Below are 23,093 nucleotides of genomic sequence, written 5' to 3' on the forward strand. Positions count from 1 at the left end.
CAACAACACTGAAAAAATTACAGTCTTTACTGGGCTTTTTGAATTTCGGCAGAACTTACATTCCGGAATATGCCCAGCGTATCAAGCCTTTGTATGCTTTGATACAACCAACTTTCTCAAAATCATGCTGGCTGCCTGAGCATTCAGCCATTTTGCTATCCTTGCAGGCTGATCTGCTCGCTTCTAAATATTTACTGACTCGTGATAACCACACCAACCTGGTAATAAGAATAATTCCCGGGACGGTGGGTTTCACATACCTCACTTTTAATGAAGGTGACACAGTACCTATCGCTTACAAGTCACACTTGTACACTTCGGCTGAGATGCGGTTTCCCACAGTGGAAAAAGTTTTAACTGCTGTACAGATGGCAATTCTAAAAGAACGAGCTCTGTCACAGGGGAAACGCATGCTAGTGGTAACACCCTGTCCTCATTTGGAGGCAGTCACGAAAGCCAGTGTACCAAATTCAAAGGCTTTGCACCCTCGGTGGATTCAGTGGGCTGCGTCATTGTCATCCACGGATGTCATGTTTATTTTTGACGCTTCCTTACGGTCGCAAGAGTACTTGCAGTATGAATTCGTTCATCCTGCTCCTCTGGCGATGCGACCTTTGGAGGACTTCCATTGCATCATTTACACTGATGGGTCGGCGCAGGTTGCGCATGGCTCTAAACATGCCTACGTTTCCGCATGCGCCATTGTGGTCGGTGCTATGTTGAATGATGAGTTCATTTCCAGGGAGGTACACACGTTGCCCCTGGGCGATTGCACCGCACAATTGGCAGAGCTTCGTGCTCTCTTACTAGCTCTGGAGTACGCAGATCCAAGTGTTACTACTCTAATTGTAAGTGATTCTTACTACTGTGTCCAGTCTTACAATGAAAACTTGTTCTTTTGGATTCAAAATGATTTTCATGATTCCAAGGGTAGCACAATAAAACATAAAATGATCTGGGTTCGAGTGGCAGAGCTTAAGGCTATGTTGCCACTCGTTTATGTGATTCATACTCTCGGTCATCAGCGCGTAGGAGTACACGCTGTTGGCAACTCGCTTGCTGATGAAGCAGCGAAATCAGCAGTATCTACATACTTAGTTGCAGCAGTTACTAGGTCTAAAACCAAGATTGATAGCGACATCTTGGCAGCGATTGCTGCCTCTGAGAAGGGAAGTAAACATCCTGCGGGATTCCCTTCGAAGTATAAATACCACTTAAGTCCCGAAAAGGTTCCTTTTGTGACAATTCCTGATGTTGGGGAACGGCTGATTCCCAACTCGGATCGCAGAGCAGACTTGATTACAGCGGCTCATGAAGGTGTGGCGTCTGCGCATGCGGGCGTCTCAGCCACTGTAACGCAACTACAACAACGTTTCTGGTGGCGGGGACTGTACAAACAGACGCGTGATTATGTCCTTCTTTGTGACATATGCCAGCAGATTAAACCTTCAACTGCTACGCGTCCGCCACAGACTCAGTTGTACATTTCTAATAAACCACTAGGCTGTGTTTATTTAGATCACTGCGGTCCTTTTTCATCTGATACTGCGTATAAGTACATCTTAGTAGCAGTTGACTCATGCACACGCTTTGTGTGGGTATGGCCACATCGCAGCGCTGATTCACGGACTGTCATTAGAGATTTGCGTTTCTTTATAGGGATTTTTGCCTGTGGTACCTTCCATTCGGATCAGGGTCCGGCTTTCGCCTCTAAGGCGTATAAGGATGCCATGACTTCGATGGGGGTCCAAGTCAAGTTTTCGTCACCCTACAGACCTGAGGGTAATAGTGTAGTTGAACGAATGAACCGTGATTTAAAGCAATCTTTGACAGCCCGAGTTATAGGCACTGGCAGAAACTGGCTGGCTCACCTCTATGGCGTGCAGCGTGCTCTTAATAATCTCCCTAGAAGGTCTCTGGGTGGGCGGACCCCATACGAAATGCTCTTTGGCATCAAGATGTACGTCCCTGACCTTGACGGTCTAGACTCTGTGGTTCGCGCCACTTCCTTTGACGCAGATGAACATTGCAATGTTTTACAGAATCTACAAAAGACCAGAGACAGTCTTGCAAAGGAACATTTGCCCTCCACTTCGGATGATGCGTTGCAGATCCCGGTAGTTGGCTGGCTACCCCAAGTTGGAGAACTGGTTCGAGAGAAGATCGACAACAAGAAAGAGTTTGGTCCCTCCTATCGAGCTCCGGTCCCAGTGCTTGGAGTGAAGGGCACAAGAACAGTCATTTTACCACCACTTCCAGGTCGTAAGGAAAACAGGTTTATTTCTATTGACAATGTCAAGATACACAGAGTGGCCGATTCTTCTTAGCATGACACCGGCTGTTTCCTGTCCTTCCATTGTGAGAGATTCAATTATGCCCACGGCCGCTAATATTGAACCTGAAGTGGCCATCGAATTACCTGCTGTTTCCAGTCCATTATTAAATAATTTGCCCGGAACTGACATGGATGAGACAGACTATACATACCCCACTGATTTGTCCATGCCTGACCTGCAATCTCGTTTAGCCACGGAATCCAGGTTTTCATTTGACTCTGCTTCCCTTGCCTCGAAAAAACCCTCTCAAATTGCAGTATATGCTAGCCTGTTTAAAAAACATTTTTTGATACCTCCTTGGATATACATTTGGCTGGTCCTTTTTTCGGTTTACCTTTTTATGTCAATTGGTTTTGTGTTTTATTTTTTTCGAATTATGAATGGACACTATGTCGAGGAGAGAACTTGCATTACTCATTTAAATGGAACTTTGGCCCCACTTTCCTCTTCACATTCTACACACAGATTAAGAAGAGACTTGACTTTGGTTAACATCACAGCATGGCCTGTTCTGGATGGAATCGCGTGGGATGCAGTTCGGTTTCAAATTCATGGCCCAACGGAAGTCGTTAATGTTCCTAATGTACTTAGAGTGAATATGGGGGATGTGGTGAAACAAAACATTCGTTCTGATGATTGGGATGTTAATGCTGTGGAAAGTTTGTTTTCTGATTTGAAATACTATGCTGCTTTTGATGCTGAGGATTTATATTTAGAATCTGCTAATTATGGTGAATTGTTCTGTTACCAACATTATGGCAATCACTTCTTACACAAAACATCTTCCCGAAGGGATGCTGTTAATTTTACTCAGTGGGAACATTGCCCGGCACCTACACAAGGGAGTTCAGAAACGTTTCTTAAAAAGTATACTTATTTCACTGACTTTAATCAGTCCAATCCCGAGTCCTTTTATTTTAAATTTCAAAAACTGCCACTGTCCAAGGTTAGACTTACCGATACCAAATTGTTGTATTCGAAGGCCTTCCTGGATCAATTAGTTACTGGGGGCTATGAGTTATGGAAGGAAACAATAGACCTTAAATCAGTTTGGGGTTCAAGGGCCTGGCAGGTACGAGGCACTGAGGCTTTGCACCGTGCATGTCTCATCCCGAATCATATGTTGTTTTTAAATGAAACCATTTCCCAGACCACATGCTTTGGATTGGCTACATCTAAAAGGTTAAACACCCCGTCTTTCCCGGAGTTGGAGGAATATGAGAATTGGAGTAATTTTACTCAATTGTCCATTAAAGATATACAGGCTCTGCTTCTTAATTCCTCCTTTAACATTTCCAGTATGAATCCCAGGGGTTGGCTGCTTTGGCACCGTAGTGCTGATTCTTGCCAAAAAAGATTTTTGAATATATCTGACGGTTTTAAGACGGTTAGATCTGATCCCCGGTTTGATTTGAGTCATACTGTCACCTCTTACTCTGTGGGCAAGCTGTGTCAAGCTTGGCTGAAACATTCAACTTTACCTGCGGTTAAGTATCACCTTTCCAAACTGAATGCAGACGTGGATTTGAATGATTTCATTAAAGGCCCAGCTAGTGGCAGGTCGAAAAGGTGGTTATATGGGGTTTACAATGAAATTTGGAAACTCTCACAGATTGAGGCCGCTTCACGCCTTAGGGCTATTGATCAGGCGAATCTTGAAAAAGTGCTTGCAGTTGTTGACAATAGCATTAACGTGCTTTCCTCTAGAATTTACACATTAGATAATATTGTGTCGTCTGTTGTTGATATTGTGCATGATGAAGTGTCAGTATTATACCATGGTCAAAATCAATTACGGTCAATCATGCAGTTTGCATGGACACTTCAGACTCTGAAAATGGGTAAAGTTCCCTGGGGATACATGAACGTTTCCTCTTTATTTGCACCGTTTAATTTGACAGACAAACAACGCTTGCTTTCAATGCGTGATGCTTCCTTTTCTATGCTACATATTGAAAGGTTGGAATCTTTACCTTTTTCTGTGGCAGAAGCCACTGCTGCTACGTGGCTTATCCACGGTTTAATAACGCTGCCTTTTGCTTTATATAAGTTTTCGAATTGTATGAAATATGTGCCAATAGGTCGTTTTGAACCCTTAGGTAGCGGTTTTCTTCATGAGGTCTGGTCACTCCCATACACATACAGATGTTTCAAGGATGAACAAGAAGTTTATCTAACAGGGGATGAGTGTACTGAGACGCCAGATCATTCTTTAATGTGCAGACACATACAGTTACACGGTTCATGTAACAAGGACCGACCGAATATGGCTTGCGTTTTACAGGGCACGCCAGTTCCTGCTATCATCCCCACGTTTAAATTGTTAGAGAATGGTAGTTATTTAATGCTCAATAATGAAAACTGTTGTGGTTTAATTAAAGGTATAGCTTTCATAGTAACAGTTAGTGAGCGAGTTATTTGCTGCAGAAATGTTCTTTATCCTCCCACACGTGAACATAGGGAGTCTTCCATTTGGCCACAGATACCGACCTTGGGAGCAGAATTCAGCGGCATGGCTAGAATAAGAGCTCTATTGTCCCAGAAAGAGGTGGCCTTGAGCTCGGCCCGTGAAACTTTCGTGCTTCACATTGCTAACACCCGTACGGAGGTTCAGGCTCTTTTAAATACTGATTTGCCTTTGCATTTCGGAGCCATGGTCCGTTCTATCTTTAACGCATCCTCCACAACGGGCCTAGCACATTTTTTTAAAGTTGTTAGCGGTGGTCTCGTGACTTCCTTTGAGAAGATTTTTGGAGTCATCCCTGCCTTCTTCCATTCTATTTTTTCATCCTTATTTGGAGGGTTCCCGTTTTTACTTGCATTAGCGGCTGGCGCATTGGTGGTTTTCTGCCTTTTTAAATATGGATGCCTTTCCTGTGCAAGACCACGCTCAGCTGCTACTGACGCGGTTTCGCAACCGCATGCTTGATTATTATGGCACACTGCCGTTGGCGACTCTAAGCACGGCGTTTGGATTATCTTTTCGGTTCTCCTATTTCACCTGTGTCCAGCCTGTATTTCGCTGCCTGACCTGTGATTTCCTTTGGGCCATTGATTTGTGTCTCTGCGGACCAATATCTTCTGACGTCGATTTTGATCAACTGATGAGTCCTATCATTGCTCACGAGTTGGTTTGTTCTGACGAAAGGATTATGGCCTTGGCGGTGGCACATGGACTAATGGGTCCCTGGGATGTGTTGTCGGCAGCGCGAAATTTCTTGGAACAAAGTTTTCTTGAAAACCCACCGAGCTGTCCTCTGATGGTTATAGAGGATCCGGTGCTGGAAGATCACGTATGTTCCTTTCATCTTTTAAATTGGATGGCTGAACTGTTTTCGGATGAGGACAGTGACTTCCTCCTGGAGGCTGTTGCGGCTTACTTTTCATATACAGTCTTGTCATAGACACTGCCTCAAATTGACATGCTGATTGATAGCATTTCCTTGATTTTATTGACTTTTCGTCAAGACATTTTATTTTTGCTTGCCTATTGGCTTGAGCCACATTATACTTGTGGGCTATTTTTTAGCATTAGTTTTTATAATTGAATTTTTATTCATGCTCGTTTATAATTGGATTCTGCTCTCATGTGATGGCACTTCTGTTATCTTATTTAGTCCGTTCTCGGATCATGGGGGGGTGTTGTATAGCTCCTATATATCCTTATATCGTGTTAAGTTAGCATAGGTACATTTGAGATTTAAACGCCATTTTTCCTTTCTTGCAACTTCTGCACACGACCCTTAATTGTTGACTTAGCTTTCAACCTAGTGGTTTGCCGTGGTGCATGTGAGAATAATATGTTATTGCTCTGATATCAGTTTTGTTTAATAAACCATGTCTGCACGGAGAGTGCTGAAGTTTCAGGAGCAACACGATATGGTATTGTTATGAGGTCTGATCTCCACGCCTTCATAGTCATAACACAAGTGCAGCCTTTGCCAACTTGGGCTTGAGGCGGGATTGATATTGCTTTGCACGAGAACTGTTAACACACTTGATGCGGTGCACATGCAGAGAGAGCTGGTGTATGCTGATGTGATTCCTTTCATGCTAGGACACTAAGGTATGGGCCCGCCCTAAAACAACCCAAAGAGACCTTCTTAGCTAATAATATAATATATGTGTTAGGGAGGGTGAGATATAAGTGTTGTTAACTCTTATTCATTACAGCATGTTAACATGCTGTCACCATTCGCTTTTTATGTCTTAGTAACTATGCTGATAATTTTGCTACTGATAATAAGTATACTTGTATTATCTAAGATACTGCGCCTGAGAAGACGGCATTAGTAAATAAACATTTCAAATGCACATGTGTCTTCTTTACTCCATGTTCTGGTTTGTAATGATAATATAACGAAAGAGTGTTCATGAGTCCCACGTACCCTGAGGTACTGTAAGTTCATGTTCTGGTTTGTCTAAACATTGGGTGTTTGATATGTCCAATGAGACACTGTAGCTAGCTCGGTAAGGGGTGAGTTGGTTGCTAAGGTAAGTTTTGGGACACCCTAATTTGCCGAGGTTCCACTCCTCTGTGCACAGTTCTGTGTGAGTACAGAAACCCTGCAACAATACTTTTTCATTTTTTGAACTTAAGAGTGAATTTAAATAACTAGTCTTTATTGGACTATATAAAAAAAACAGATTTATATAGAAAAACTCTTTTTTCTTTTTCATTTGTTTATTTCACTTATTAGATGTTGGGCACACATTTCACTAAATTAGGAGATCAACTACCAGACGTAGGAAATGGGTTTGAGAAAGGAGGGGTTGCCATCATGTTTAGATGTCCCCTCAATATTAGCACCAAGTTGGGGTTGCCATCAATATTAGATGTCCCCACAAGATTGTAAATATGGCTTATGGTTTTTTTGTATATATGTATAGTATTTATTGGCAATTTTTGCACATAATATATCATTTATATTGTATAGGTATATATTGTATTTTAGAACGTCCATTCAAAATAATACCTTTTAGTGATATAATAGGTGTGCTTTGCAACAATACTTTGTTTACATATGCTATTTTCAGCATAAAGTTTTATGGAAGTCAGTATGTATCCATCTTGCAAGCTGCTAGTATGTGTAATTGACTATAAAATATACATGTTTGTATTTTACCATTTTACCATTTTATAAGCATTTATGCAGAAGCAATCTTGTTTTTACACATCAATGAATTTATTCAGCCATTAATTGGTGTTTGGGAGACTTACATTGTGCATATTGATTGTATTCCATCCTGCCTCAAATCCATGCCAGTGATACGTAGTAGTAGTATTTTTTCTATCTCTATTGTTATCACATGGTGTGCACTAGCACTTTAAAAGTTCAGGCATGATGGGTTAAGATTTGACTGTGATCAAGGGCATCCGCCCGAAACGCGTCAGTTTTTGCTTCTGTTCAGCTTTGCTCATTAAATTTCAACTGCCTCAGATCGGATTCGTTGAGTCATCTGTTCGGCCCTGGGGATCCGGGGCTACAGTCTGGCTTTTTGTTCTGAAGATATATATAAATATATGAACAAATCAATGTGTATGTTGTTTTTTTTACTTACATTAATTATAAGGTTATTTAAGTATGTTTAAGGTAATTATATTTATTATTTCATTCATTTTTAATTATTTTAAAGTATTTTAAAAAATTCGATATTTTGACGAACTATACTTTTCACATCGATATTTTTGATTCGATATTTTTGTACCCACCTGTTTGGAGATAGGAGGTCGATATGTTGGTATTCTATATTTTTACCTCGATATTTTTGTAACTCGATATTCTTGACGTCGATTTTGTTTCAGTGATCCGAATGAACACAGTTCCCCATAGACACAAAATGGGTAAAAACCTTTGATACATCAGTCCCCTGGTTCTTTAGCACCAGATTTACTGATTTTTTAAAGGCCTACTATTCAGTAGCTTTTGCTAGTGCAATGAAACCCATGCGGGTGCAAGCATATTGAAAGCAATTCCAAACACAACTCATGGAAAGTCAAAGGACTTAGTTAAACTGACAGAAAACTGTGCCTTCAACAGATAGAAAACACCATCATACTTTCATGAAGTTTTGTCACATGACCAAAAGGAGATTAATTTACAACACAGTGTTATCACATGCCACACAGGTGGTATTAGATCTATGAATTATACTGTGCATGCAGATCTGCTTCACATTGTCAAAAGGTGGTCTTATATGCCCTGAAATTAGCATCAGATACAAAAAAATCTTCACACATCTAAAATTTGATATCATATGTAAACAAGTGCAATTTTATGTGCATCAGTGATATCAAGGATAATGTAATTTTGGTTATGTCAGACAATGTTAACACTGATTTCATTGATGATGTAATTTGTTTGTGTTGTCTAAGATCATTGTGTGAAGGTCATGAACAGGTCACGAGGGCCAGTTAGTCGAAAATTGCTGCCTGCCTCCTATCCACCAGAACTACACAGATAGGACATTACTAGTACCAATCTTCGTGAAATGTTGTACTATATTATTATAAACACCTACAAATCCTTTAAATAACCTTTAGTTGAGTCAACACTGAAGTAACTGCCAAAAACACAAGGGTCGGAAAAGGCTTCCACAAAGTTAGCCATTTGACCGGATATTGCAGCTTGTATGTGATCCGGAACCCAATGGCAATGGGGATCTATGAAGAGTGCAACATGCTCACTACAATGGTTGGGCTAAAAAAGCACTGCAATATGGCTGCATTGACTCGATTAGACAGAAAGGAGTGAAACTATACAAAAGCCTCATCTAAGATATGTGCATCATCTTTCTGGTGAAACTGCATGGGAGAGTGGTCTGCTGCATAAAACGTTGCAACAAAGTCCATTTGTATCAAATGCTGATATTAGGATAACTCGTGTGAGTGTCTTCCTCGTGATACGATATTTAACCCAAACAATTAATAAAGCTATCTCTACACCGTTCATCCTCAGAACAGCACACAACAAGTCGAGGAAGCAGCCTTTCTCTAGGAGGCTCAGTACTACTTGGCAATCTCTTTTTGTCACATTGCTGAAAATACATCAGCATAGTACATTTTCTGCCATCAAACAACAAGGGCTGAATACGATGATCCATTTGGTCCAGTTCTAACTGTTCTACACACTATCATTTTGTGCGAGTAATGTCTTAAGACATTATTCCTTAGTGAGCATGTCAACTTAGACCTATTAGGCCAAAGAGCATGGATCTCTCAATTCAGCTTTCTTTACTTTGTAAGTCTGCAAATGTATCTCTCTCAAGAAAATGTGTACATCTCTGAATACAATTAATTCCTCATTTGCGATTTCCTTGGCACGTAACAATTTAAACAAATGAAAAGTAAGAAGATATTTGTGTACAATGACAATCCTAAAATTGTACAGTAATGGATGTTTGTTAAAAAAAGAATACATTTGCGAATGCTTACACACATCAAATATTTTGAGGCAGGCATTATGGACTGTTGCATAATTTTATTCTCATATCCAGATAGACAGGGTTCCTAGGACTGTAAAACATGTATCAATTTTGGTAGAAAACAAACAATGCATCCCCCTCTTACAGATTCTGTCATACCCTTTAATATCACCGGAATAGGAAAGCTAATTACCAAACGTATTTAAATTAAACATGGGGCTTGTGGAATATTTTTGAATGAAGACATGTTAAATGCCAATTTACTATTCTAAGCAGTCAACAACCTATCAAAAATTCAATGCAAGCAATAGACTAGTTGGTCTCTATGAAACATGGGTTGAAGAAGTTGCTATAGCCACCCTCCATAGCATTCTTGCTCATATCACCAAAACAGAGAAAAGGGGGCAAGAAAGCAATAGAGTAAATGAACCAGCTGCCAATAACATGAAATACCCCATACATCATTAAAGGTCTTAGCTGTCAGCTACCGTGTTAATCTCAACAGTTATTTTATCACAGCAGTGGTCTACCACCCCTCTGGGCATGCTTTCAAGTTCTTGGAGGTTCTTATCTATCTGGATACGAGACGAAACTATACAACATATATACAAAATATTTAATGTTGATAAACACAAGCACATTTTTAATACACTTCCATTACCTTACAGTTTTTTGATTTTCTTGAAATGACACTACATCTACAGTCTAAAGCCAACAAAATCTTCATCTTAAATGAGCTTGACCAGTGTGTTGACAAGGATATGTAAAAACAGCTGCACACCTCATTAAAACAATGCATGCCTTAGGTCATTTACAAATGGTTACTGGCTCTAAACACAATTTGGGCACACAATGGAACACAGCTTCAATTTTAACATCGAAACAACCACAGATATGGTGAGATCATGCCTTCCTAACCAACCTAGTTTATAAACCAACCACTTGGTACAGAAATCCAAGTTACGCATCAACACATCTAATATGTGGTGTGGCAAAGAACTAGCTGAATTAAAACAAGCCCACTGAATCTTGGAACAGTAATGGCAACGTTCAAGTTTTAAGAAGATAAACCTGTTAAAAGATAAATTGCAGAGGCTACCATACAGCAATTTAGAGCGTCAAAAGCGTAACTATATCAAATGCATCAATGTACCACCAAGATAACCATTTACTACAAAACACTCACACCTTCCACCTTAAAAAGGCAATTCAAGTACATTCAAACAACATTGCAAAGTCCTACTTGAGTTCTTCAAATCCCAAATTACCTACATTTGTGAGTTAATCTCCAACACTCCTGAACTATCTCTCTTCCAACCTATTTCCACACCATTGATATAACCTATGGTTTCTGCATTCAGATCACAAAGATTAGCATGGCCACTAAGGGCCGCATTACGAGTCTGGTGATGTACGGTCCACCAGATTTGCATGGGCGCAGCTGTGGTGGTTTTCCAAGCGCCCAGTTACAACCAGGGCTGTCGGGCCGCCAGGGATGCTGGCCTGGAGGTCACAATATGCTTGGCGAGCCGCTGCGGCGCGACAAGTATATTACAAGTTTCCTCTTTGCCATGCTTTTCATGGCGGTGTGGCCGCCATGAAAAGCGGGGCAGAGAGGGAACAAAGAGGGCCCTACAGCGCCAAGGGTGCATGCAGGAGGGCACATGTTGTACCCTTCTGTGTGCAAGCACCCCAGTACCTGCACGGCCTGGACTGCAACACTGATTTTGTCGTTCCCATGGCGGTGCCTATTTCATAGGCACCGCCTTGGGAATGCTAAAGAACCAGCCACCAGACAGGAGAAAACTCCTAATTTGGCAGGCAGTTCTCCCACGGGTTTGGCGGTGCGCGAGTCGGGTGATCCCGCTCCCACACCGCCATTATCGTAATGAGGCCATAAGTGAATTTTCTCCAATTTATGAGATTGACTTTGATTCTAATATGGAGTGGTTTGTTGCTACAGAACTCGGACTTTAGGTGTTTAAGCAACATTTTCAACGGTGGCAATGAGGAGTGTTTGAGAAGCCTTTAATTATTAATCGTGATAGTCCCCTAAAACCTGACGTGTGTGTATTTTTCATGCTACATAAAACACAGACCTGATTGTGTGCTAACTTAATTATTGTTCGAGCAGTCAAAATGGATGCAGTGCCTGATACAAATACAGAGCCTAGAAAGGAGACTAAACCTAGTTTGTGTAGATAATAAATGTATGGTTACATTTCTACGTTTTCTTAATTAACACTAAAAAAAACTGAAGAAAAATGTCAATTTTCTGTTGCACCAATGTTTGGACTGGAGCAGCTGAAATATGGCTACAAGAGAAGATGGCTTTGTGTGTTCCATCTCCACAGGAAGAAGAAAGAAAAGCAGCAGTGAGCGTCTGAGTATATTTTTAACAAGAAGCAAATATCCTGTGAAAAATATGTTGTGTAATGTTACAGGAGCCGAGCATAAGCCGACCCTTCTTCGATCCACAGAGCACTACCCTTAAGAAAGATCTAGCAGATACTAGTGAAAAGAGCATGGTGGGACACCTGGAGTGACTGCTGGAGAGTTCCAACTTTAGGCCTTTAATGTACACAGGAGGCAACTCGTACAACTATGATGTAAGACACCTCGTTATAACATAGGTGGACTGATAGGACAGGGTGTGAAAATATGGATGGGGATTATTTCTCCTTGGCCCTAATTTTCATAATTATTGCTAAGATGTTTAGAATACATTCGATCATTTTATACACATGGCCTGCAAATGAACAGTGCTTGATAAACAATCAGATAGTTGAAAAAAATAATGATTAGGTGTGTGTGAACTGATTTTAAGCTATGGGGCAGAGCTCTCCATATGCCTCCTGATATGAGACACTACCCCCCTTAACACTCCCCCTTACCAGAGCACAGCTCAACAGAAGAGGAGTGAGAGGCCTACTTCTTCTGCTTTTCTCCAAATATGCATTCTAGTAAATGCTGTCCTTAATGTTTATAATCACAGTTAATGAAGTATTTGCCACCCATTGACGGCACAGCAAGTGTTGGACATCATTTCACACAGATTTAATGTTAATTGGCACTCTTCTGTAAAGAGCAATCCTTTCCTTTGGAGATGTTCAGCACTGGCTAACAATGATAGCAACCACTGTCTACATCTAGGACTTAAACTACTATGAACTCCAACAACCAGAATGAACCTGAGAGAACTGAGCTCTCTGTCAAATGATAGATGGAAGTTATTGACAGCTGAGGAACAAACCATACCTGCTCTACAGTCAGTTTGACATCAGATGCGCTGCAGGCTGCACTTATTAGAGCTTTCACGTCCTTTGAATTTAGTGGATCAAGGTGAAGAGTCGGCCACAACCTTCAACAACAAAAAAGAAGTGCACATTAAGTGTCAGATTCTGTATGTGACCTTGCCTACACCACTGTCTGGCGATTACCCAAAGAAAGGTAACACCATTCTGATACTTTGCTGAAGGTAATGTCACTGCTGACTAAACCTTCAATACACTGAAGATACAACAGAGAAGGGTGATTTTACAGTTTACTAACAGTTTTTTCACAACTGCAAAAAAACACAATTTTTGGGGATAAATTAAGGGGCAGATGAATGTACAATACATTTGGTAAAACTGGTCGCAATGCGTGCACTGACTTACTAATTACATATGTTGCTAACAGACTTATGCACTAATAGGTCGGTTTACTAAATACGAAATCACGCTGGGTCTCAATTCAACCTACTCATTAATAGTAATGAAGTAGGTCACAAATTGCAATCCACTACGATTCGTTGTCATCACAGCGATGGTGGCATTCTGGCGTCATTAGCCAATCAGGTCTCTGTGTTTGTTTTTAAATGCAGCTAACTTGTTATTTTATTTTTTTACAGTGCAGCTCCTTTTCTTTAAAGTGGCCGTGATTAAAAAAAGAAAAAACTGTTGATTTTTTTTAAGAGCCTATTTCTAAACAAGCATTTGCAATGCATAAGGTCTCGCATTAGGAAAGTTTGAGCTATTGGTATTGTAAATGACACATTTTTTATATATGTGTTGGTTTTGAAAATAGCAAAAATAATAGCTTTGTCATTTACAATGCCAATAGTTATAACTTGTGACACCTATAGCATTTGTAATGCAATATGTGTTGTATTCACGTGACTTAGATGTATTGATATTACAAATAACAATGGCTTTTAATTTTTTTAATAATTAATACTTAAATAAAAGGTATTGTAATTTATAATGGCAATAGCTTAAACTTTTGTAAATAACTTTTGTGAAGAATATGTTCGGTGTATTTTATTGTGACGAAAATCCAAGAACAGAAGTGAAATACTAACCTCTTTTTGTGACATTTGTAATAAAGCTTGAAACATTGAGAGATCATATTTGACCCAGTTGTTGGTAAATGGTTGCACAGATTGATGCTGTGGTGGGGCTGAGAGATGTTGTGGTGGCGACTAGTGATGCTGTGGCATTCAATGATCCTGTGATAGCGCATAGTGATGTTGTTGTGCCCCTTAGTGATGCTGTGGTGGTGCTGAGTGATGCTGTGGTGATGCGATAGATAGAGTGAGGGCGATAGATAGATAGAGGGAGGGCGATAGATAGAGGGCGATAGAGAGATTGAGTGAGCGAGATAGATAGATAGATAGATAGATAGATAGATAGATAGATAGGAGTGAGGGCGATAGATAGCTAGACAGATAGAGTGATGGCGATCAGTATCTAAATAAATAGATAGAGTGAGGGCGATAGATAGATAGAGTGAGGGCGATAGATAGATAGCGTGAGGGCGATAGATAGATAGATAGAGTGATAGATAGATAGATTGATAGATAGATAGAGTGAGGGCGATAGATAGAGTGAGGGCGATAGATAGAGTGAGGGCGATAGATAGAGTGAGGGCGATAGATAGAGTGAGGGCGATAGATAGAGTGAGGGCGATAGATAGAGTGAGGGCGATAGATAGAGTGAGGGCGATAGATAGAGTGGGGCGATAGAGTGAAGGCGATAGATAGATAGAGTGAGGGCGATAGATAGAGTGAGGGCGATTAGATAGAGTGAGGCCGATAGATAGAGTGAGGGCGATCAGATAGATAGACTGAGGCCGATAGATAGAGTGAGGGCGATAGATAGACAGATAGAGTGAGGGCGATAGATCGATAGACAGATAGAGTGAGGGCGATAGATAGTTGTGTGTGTGGTTGTGTGTGGTTGTGGTTGTGTGTGTGGTTGTGGTTATGTGTGCGTGGTTGTGTGTGTGTGGTTGTGTGTGTGTGGTTGTGTGTGTTATGCTTTGTTTTTCTATGTTATGTTATGCTATGTTTTGTTGTGTTTGGTATGTTATGTTTTGCTAGGCTATGATATGTTTTGTTTTGTTATGCTATGCTATGTTTTGTTATGTTATGCTATGTTTTGTTATGCTATGCAATGTATTGTTTTGCTATTCTATGCTTTGTTTTGTTATGCTATGCTATGTTTTTTTGCTATCCTATGCTTTGTTTTGTTATGCAATGCAATGCTTTGTTGTATTATGCTATGCTTTGTTATGCTATGCTATGTTGTGTTGTGTTTTGCTATGCTATGCTTTGTTTTGCTATGCTATGTTTTGTTATGCTATGTTTTGTTATGCTATGTTTTGTTATGCTATGTTTTGTTATGCTATGTTTTGTTATGCTATGTTTTGTTATGCTATGCTTTGTTATGCTATGCTTTGTTATGCTTTGTTATGCTATGCTATGCTTTGTTTTGCTATGCTATGTTTTGTTGTGTTTGATATGCTATGTTTTGCTATGCTATTATGTTTTGCTATGCTTTGTTTTGTTATGCTATGCTCTGTTTAGTTTTGCTATCCTATGCTATGTTGTGTTTTGTTATGCTATGCTATGCTATGTTTTGTTATGCTGTTTTGTTATGCTATGTTTTGTTATGCTATACTATGTTTTGTTATGCTAGGCTATGCTTTGTTATGCTTTGTTATGCTATGCTATGTTTTGCTATGCTATGCTATGCTTTGTTTTGCTATGCTATGTTTTGTTGTGTTTGATATGCTATGATTTTCTATGCTATTATATGTTTTGCTATGCTATGTTTTGTTATGCCATGTTTTGTTATGCCATGTTTTGTTATGCCATGTTTTGTTATGCCATGTTTTGTTATGCCATGTTTTGTTATGCCATGTTTTGTTATGCCATGTTTTGTTTTGCTATGTTTTGTTTTGCTATCTTATGCTTTGTTGTGTTATGCTATGCTCTGTTTAGTTTTGCTATCCTATGCTATGTTGTGTTTTGTTATGCTATGCTATGTTGTGTTTTGTTATGCTATGCTATGTTGTGTTTTGTTATGCTATGCTATGTTGTGTTTTGTTATGCTATGCTATGTTGTGTTTTGTTATGCTATGCTATGTTTTGTTATGCTATGCTATGTTTTGTTGTGTTTTGTTATGCTATTTTTTGTTATGCTATGTTTTGTTGTGCTTGGTTATGCTGTGCTTGGTTATGCGGTGCTTGGTTATGCTGTGCTTGGTTATGCTGTGCTTGGTTATGCCGTGCTTGGTTGTGCTGTGCTTGGTTGTGCTGTGCTTGGTTGTGCTGTGCTGTGCTGTGTTTTGCTGTGCTGTGCTGTGTTTTGCTGTGCTGTGTTTTGCTGTGCTGTGCTTTGCTGTGCTGTGTTTTGCTGTGCTGTGCTGTGTTTTGCTGTGCTTTGCTGTGCTGTGTTTTGCTGTGCTGTTTTGCTGTGCTGTGCTGTGTTTTGCTGTGCTGTGCTTTGTTGTGCTGTGTTTTGCTGTGCTGTACTGTGTTATGCTGTGCTGTGTTTTGCTGTGCTGTTTTGCTGTGCTGTGCTGTGTTGTGCTGTGCTGTGCTGTGTTTTGCTGTGCTGTGTTGTGCTGTGCTATGTTTTGCTGTGCTGTGTTTTGCTGTGCTGTGCTGTGTTTTGCTGTGCTGTGTTTTGCTGTGCTGTGCTGTGCTGTGCTGTGTTGTGCTGTGTTTTGCTGTGCTGTGTTGTGTTTTGCTGTGCTGGTAAGGGTATGTGAGGGTGTGTGTGAGGGTGTGTGAAGGTGAGGGTGTGAGGGTGAGGAGGTGTGTGAGGGTGAGGAGGTGTGTGAGGGGTGATGGGGTGAGGGCGTGAGGGTGAGTGTCTCCAATGAATGTCACTGCTTGGCCTTCTTTGAAAACGTTCAGTGCTGCAAATAGAGCATGCCGCCCTAATTATCACAGCATGAGGCCCCAAAGATATAATTATCACAGCATGCAGAGAGCCGCCCCACGCTGCTGGAGCACTCAACTGCACATTAATTATAGTTGAGTGCTCCAGCAGCCTGGGGCGCCTGTTGACATGCTGTGATAAGTGGGTCTCATGCTATGCTGTGCTGTGTTGTGTTTTGCTGTGTTTTGCTGTGCTGTGCTGTGTTGTGTTTTGGTGTGCTGTGTTTTGCTGTGCTGTGTTTTGCTGTGCTGTGTTTTGCTGTGCTGTGTTTTGCTGTGCTGTGTTTTGCTGTGCTGTGCTGTGCTGTGTTTTGCTGTGTTTTGCTGTGCTGTGCTGTGTTGTGTTTTGCTGTGCTGTGTTTTGCTGTGCTGTGTTTTGCTGTTCTGTGTTTTGCTGTGCTGTGTTTTGCTGTGCTGTGCTGTGTTGTGCTGTGCTGTGTTGTGTTTTGCTGTGCTGTGCTTTGCTGTGTTTTGCTGTGTTTTGCTGTGTTTTGCTGTGTTTTGCTGTGCTGTGTTGTGTTTTGCTGTGCTGTGTTGTGCTGTGCTGTTTTGCTGTGCTGTGCTGTGTTGTGCTGTGCTGTGTTGTGCTGTGCTGTGTTTTGCTGTGCTGTGTTGTGCTGTGCTATGTTTTGCTGTGCTGTGTTTTGCTGTGCTGTGCTGTGTTTTGCTGTGCTGTGTTTTGCTGTGCTGTGCTGTGTTGTGCTGTGTTTTGCTGTGCTGTGTTGTGTTTTGCTGTGCTGGTAAGGGTATGTGAGGGTGTGTGTGAGGGGGTGTGAAGGTGAGGGTGTGAGGGTGAGGAGGTGTGTGAGGGTGAGGAGGTGTGTGAGGGGTGATGGGGTGAGGGCGTGAGGGCGAGTGTCTCCAATGAATGTCACTGCTTGGCCTTCTTTGAAAACGTTCAGTGCTGCAAATAGAGCATACCGCCCTAATTATCACAGCATGAGGCCCCAAAGATATAATTATCACAGCATGCAGAGAGCCGCCCCACGCTGCTGGAGCACTCAACTGCACATTAATTATAGTTGAGTGCTCCAGCAGCCTGGGGCGCCTGTTGACATGCTGTGATAAGTGGGTCTCATGCTGTGATAATTGTTGCGGCGCCTGAGGAAGTGGAGACTCCTGCTGGGATAATTGGTCTTGTGGGCCTCAGGAAGTAGAATTTCATGCTGGGATAATTGGTCTGGCGGGCTTGCAGCGCCTGACGTCCAACAAACATGCACAAGCTGCTCAACCTTGAAGCGCGTTCACAGACCTGGGTCGGCTCGTGCCCAGGTCTGTATCGGGCTCGTTCACAGCTGTTACTCCCTTGACAGGGAGGAAGGGGACTATAGTCTCGCTGGCGGGAGCGCTTCGCGCTCCAACGCCAGCTCGACCTAAAAATGCTTTTTGTCCATTCTGTAACGAGATCTCTGGGGATCCATTCCCATATACAAGTGGTGTACCAGCTTCTTTGAAGTGTCAGTAAAATGTTTGCAAAACATTGATACATACCATAAGCGTAGGAAACTGGGATTTTGTAGCAATTGTTCCCCCACATCTTGTTACCCCTTCTTAGCTGCTAGATGCTGATTTTAGACTCTGACAGTGCACTGAGGCCTGCTAACTAGACTCAGTGCCACTGCTCCTTCCTTAAAACAAAAGAACGTCTGATTATTCTACAAATGACCAAGGACATTAGCACACCTGTAAGTCCCTAGTAAATGGTACTGCAGGTACCTAGGACAAGTATACTAAAGAACTAAGGGCTGCAGCATACCTTATGCCACCCTAAGGGACCAACACACAAATGCCACACAGACTGCCATTGCAAACTGCGTGACATGGTGCAAACCGTGTATGAAAACATGACATGACACTTCTGTGTAGCATGCCATCAACACTGCATGGGCTATATGAAAGTCACCCCTACAGCAGGCCTTGGAGGGGTGCATTATAGGACATGTGAGGACAGATCAGCATGAGCAGACATGCCCCCATAATGTCTAGCTCCATTTCTGGATATTACAAGTGAGCAGGGAAGCCATATTAAGGTATGTTCTGGGCACTGGTCAAAACGAGTTTCCTAGCTACATAATGGCTTCACTGAAACCTATGGTGTTTGGTATCAAACCCAAAATGAGTTCAGTGATGGATTTATTAATGCATGCACCCGGAGGGCACCTTAGAGGTACCCCTGAAACCTACTTGTCCGCTAGTGTACAGATTGTCTGGACCTGTCCAGCCTGTCACCACAGATGAGTTTCTGACCCCCTAGGAGGAAAAAGCCCCTGTAGCAAACAGGATGGCTGGTAGATAATGCATGTCAAGACAGGGAGCTTCAAAGGGCCCACCGCCTTTGATAAGGGAGCCTGGCTTCTCCAGACCTGGAGGATGCCACCCCATACCTGGATGGCACTAGGATAGGTGGGAAAATTAGATATGCAGAAGACGTGTTACACTACCAGGCTGGACACACCTCTGGGGTGGGCTGCCTGAAGTAAACACGAAGATAGAAATTCCACCACATTGTCTGTGGTGGAATTAGGAACTCTGGGAGAGGGTGCTGCCCACTCCCCAAAGGAAGTGGTCATCTAAGGGGTGTAGTGACCCCAGAGGTAAGTAGACCGTTGGCTATTACCCTTCACTCCCCTTAACACCACTAAATTGCAGATTTGGAGACCCCCTGATACCAGATACTCAATTTTTGATGGACACAAGGAAGGACTGGACAAAGAAGATTGCGGACACAAGAACAGAGGAGCAAGGACTGACTTAGTGCCAACCCCACCAGCCTACCTGCTGCCCCCAACAATAGTGGAGAAATTCACTGGGCCTGTGCTCTTCAGACTCCAAGAAACCCGGAGGGCTGGCAGTGCTTCATAAATTGCCAAAGAACTCCCTTGGAGTAGAGGAGCTACTTTCGTGCAGCTGAAGGCACCAAAGAAGCAAGGTTCGGTTCACCATCCTGCTGCTTACTAGGATTACAGATGCTGCAGCCACCTAGGAACAGGTTTCCCTGCTCCTACAGATCAGATCTGTCCTCCCTGCAAGTGTGGTGACACCAGGACCGATCGGAGCAGCACTGTACCAATACCGGACTCCTTGCAGCAACCAAGAATTGTTGCGTCCAGCTGGTTATGTCCAGTTGTGTACACCAATACCAAGGAAGCCCGTCCTGTGACCCTCAAAGTCTGAGCCTAACCTTGGGTTTTCCTAGGCTGGACCCCAAGTTGTGCCTGCAGCCTCTTTTTGCATGCCCCCTCAAACTGTGTGGGTCTCCACAGTGCAACTAGACACCTTAAAGCATCACTGCCCGAGCTCCACAGCCCAAGGAGAAGACGACCAAGTGTTGCTACGTGCTCGAGTAGCTCAAGGACTGAGCCCCCCTGTGGGCTCACCCGGACTGCCTCCCTAGACCCAGCTTGCTGCATCTTTCTGGCCGGACTGATCCCCATAGCCTTAAACAGGACACCCGATGCCAAAACGCACCTCTGCATCCGGCCACCGAAGTGGCGTCCGAGATGACCTGTTGGTGCTGCCTTGGACCCTGCCCTGTACTCACCTTAAGTCTGGGAGAAGAGTCCCGTAAGTCGTTGATAAGTGCCCGAATACAGTACATGTTTTTCCCCCATGGGATAACATTACTACTTAAGAAATTGCACTGTGTAAACTTTTAAAACCTGTAAAAATTAAAATATCGAAAAGTACTAACCTGATTCTGATGATCTTGCTATCTAAATTCATATACAAATCTGTTCTTTTTTACAAATTGCTGTAGGATTTCTTTATTGAGTATGTGTCTCACTTACTGTCTTTGTGTGCGCAATAAATGCTTCGCACTACCCTTTGATTAGCCGAACTGCTTGCCCACACTACCACAAAAGAGAGCATTTGGGTTATAATTTGTGTCTCTGTAAGCCAATTGGGGTTTGCCTGGACTCTTTGCACAGTGTACCTTGTTTTGGTGCACTATATAAGGAGCCAGCTTCCCACAATAAGGAATTGGTAATTGAAAGGGATACCCCAAAAATGGTCTTTTCAAACAGTGATTATGTATGGTTTCCTAAACCTATTTAGCGATTCGATAACCTGTTACCGAATAGCTAAATGGGTTTAGTGCATTATAAAAACACATTTACTGCTCGCAAACCCAGCGATTTACTGAATCCCAGGGTTTGCGATCAGAAATGTGGTTGTATATCTGGCCCTTCATTTAATTGAATGCAACCTCAACGAACAATGTAAATCAATAGAAGCACAATATGTATCTTACCGCCAGGCCTGTGGGCATGTTTCCACATTCACCGATACAATCACCCTCACATTCACTGGCAGGGGATCGATGAGCCACTTCATGTGCTTCTCTGCTTGCTACATAAAATTAGAAAAAGAGAACGTCACTAGAATACACTGAACAGCAGAAGCATTCTCCTTCATGACTTCATTTTTTTGAAGCCGTAGGTTGAGAACAAAATGCAAGGAGTGTAAGAACACAAATATCTTAGGCAATTCAAATCCAGTTAGATGCGAGAGGTAATTCCTTTTCTGGCATTTTTCAGTCACTCCCATTGATGTGACTGCCAGTTTGTACAGATGTCTCACCCAGTGGTTTGGGCTTACAGCACCCCTACACTTCAAGGACCTGCCTCTGTGTTTTAATCATATGAAGGTGCATTGGTTAAGCAAGAAAGAGACAGACTATATAGATCTAGCCATGATCTAACAGGGTGCCCGTGTTTTCTGGTCTTCTTTATGAAGTTGTGTCTTTGTCGTATTGGGAACATCTACGCACCTTAATATGCCACCTTTGCAGCCGCTGATATGCTGTTTGCTGACTCTGGGATAGATACCTAGCAATAAGCCAAATGCCCAGTCACCAGGGCTAGAGTTAGCTAAAGTAAGTAAATAGTTCCAAAGCCAGGAAGGATTTAGTTGAAGAATCACTAACTAGTCAACCCATATGTGTTCCTGCTCAAATTGCATTGAAGTGATAATGAAAAAATGCAGAATGAAGAAACATATGAAGTGTTTACATATGATATGGTGCTTACGGAGGACCAATTAGGAGGACAAATACATTTTACATTGCATTGCTAATCATGAAGAATAAAAGAGTAAAGACAGTTCATAAAAAATGTAACCCCAATTTTAAACCAGAGATTTGCCCTTATCTACAAAATCCTCTAAAGTCATAGTTCAACCACCACACTAACCACAGCCCCAACCTTACACTAGCCTAACCCTACCCTAAACCCAACTCTAGCCCTTTACACAACCACATGTATTATTAGAACCCTTAATCTAACACTAACCTTTCCTCCTAAACCTAATAACGCTTACCAAAGCACTAATCACAGTCATAGACATGAACTTCACCCAGTCTCTAACTCAAATTTGATTTTGAACATAACTCTAACCCCTTCAACACCTAATCATATTTTACCAGCCAACCGCACCCCACAAAAATGTAAATTATAATAAAGAAAAAAAATATTGAATGTATTTACTTTGTTACTATTCAAAATGAAATAGCGGATTTCCATTTTCAAAATGTTTTTCTTCATAATGAATATACTATTAATAATTTCTCAATTTTTACATAACTGTGGTTCAGGGATGTAAGCAATGCTATTACATTTTGTTCCTTAATAGTAACTAAGACCTTGTTGTATTCCTCTGTGAATGAGCTTTCTTCTTGCTTTTTGTGTTGCACTCTGCACTGGTCATCAAGGCCAGCAGTATCTATGGAAAAAATCAGGCTCTGTGGCTGTGTGAAGAGTCAATAAAAAGCAACAGCCCTCCTGATGTGTGCTCTCCATTACCAGACACGTGGCTCAAAATGGGAATGTTCTCTTCAAAAGTTCAAGAATTAGCATTAACAGACCATGAAGAGAAATTTGATCCAACAATAAAATCTGCTAATGCTATAATACCTGTATTTGGTCTATGGAGTCAATTACAATGATGATGTTGCCCTGGTGACGAGCAGACAGTTTTTCCAGCCAGTGTGGAAATTCTTCCAAAAACTTTGTTGGGTCCAAAGATAAAGTTGACGCCGTCCACGAATGTTGCATCAACTGCGAACATAACATAAATTGAGAAATGGAAAACACTTCTGTACTTTTTTTTATTTGTTCTAGTTT

General features: G+C 41.8%; 1 protein-coding gene across 2 annotated transcripts in view; it reads right to left on the minus strand.

Annotated features, from left to right (window-relative positions):
* The window catches only part of NPHP3 (nephrocystin 3), a 405,841-nt gene that overhangs the window by 155,223 nt on the left and 227,525 nt on the right, over window positions 1-23,093 (minus strand). For both annotated transcript variants that reach the window (XM_078663854.1, XM_078663855.1), the window contains 3 exons: window positions 22,884-23,027; window positions 21,224-21,321; window positions 13,020-13,122 (listed from right to left, as the gene is read on the minus strand). In XM_078663854.1, the coding sequence (XP_078519980.1) occupies window positions 13,020-13,122; window positions 21,224-21,321; window positions 22,884-23,027 (345 nt within the window). The remainder of the gene's footprint in view (window positions 1-13,019; window positions 13,123-21,223; window positions 21,322-22,883; window positions 23,028-23,093) is intronic.

The sequence above is a fragment of the Lissotriton helveticus genome, chromosome 10 (assembly GCF_964261635.1).
Source record: "Lissotriton helveticus chromosome 10, aLisHel1.1, whole genome shotgun sequence".
NCBI lineage: Eukaryota > Metazoa > Chordata > Amphibia > Caudata > Salamandridae > Lissotriton > Lissotriton helveticus.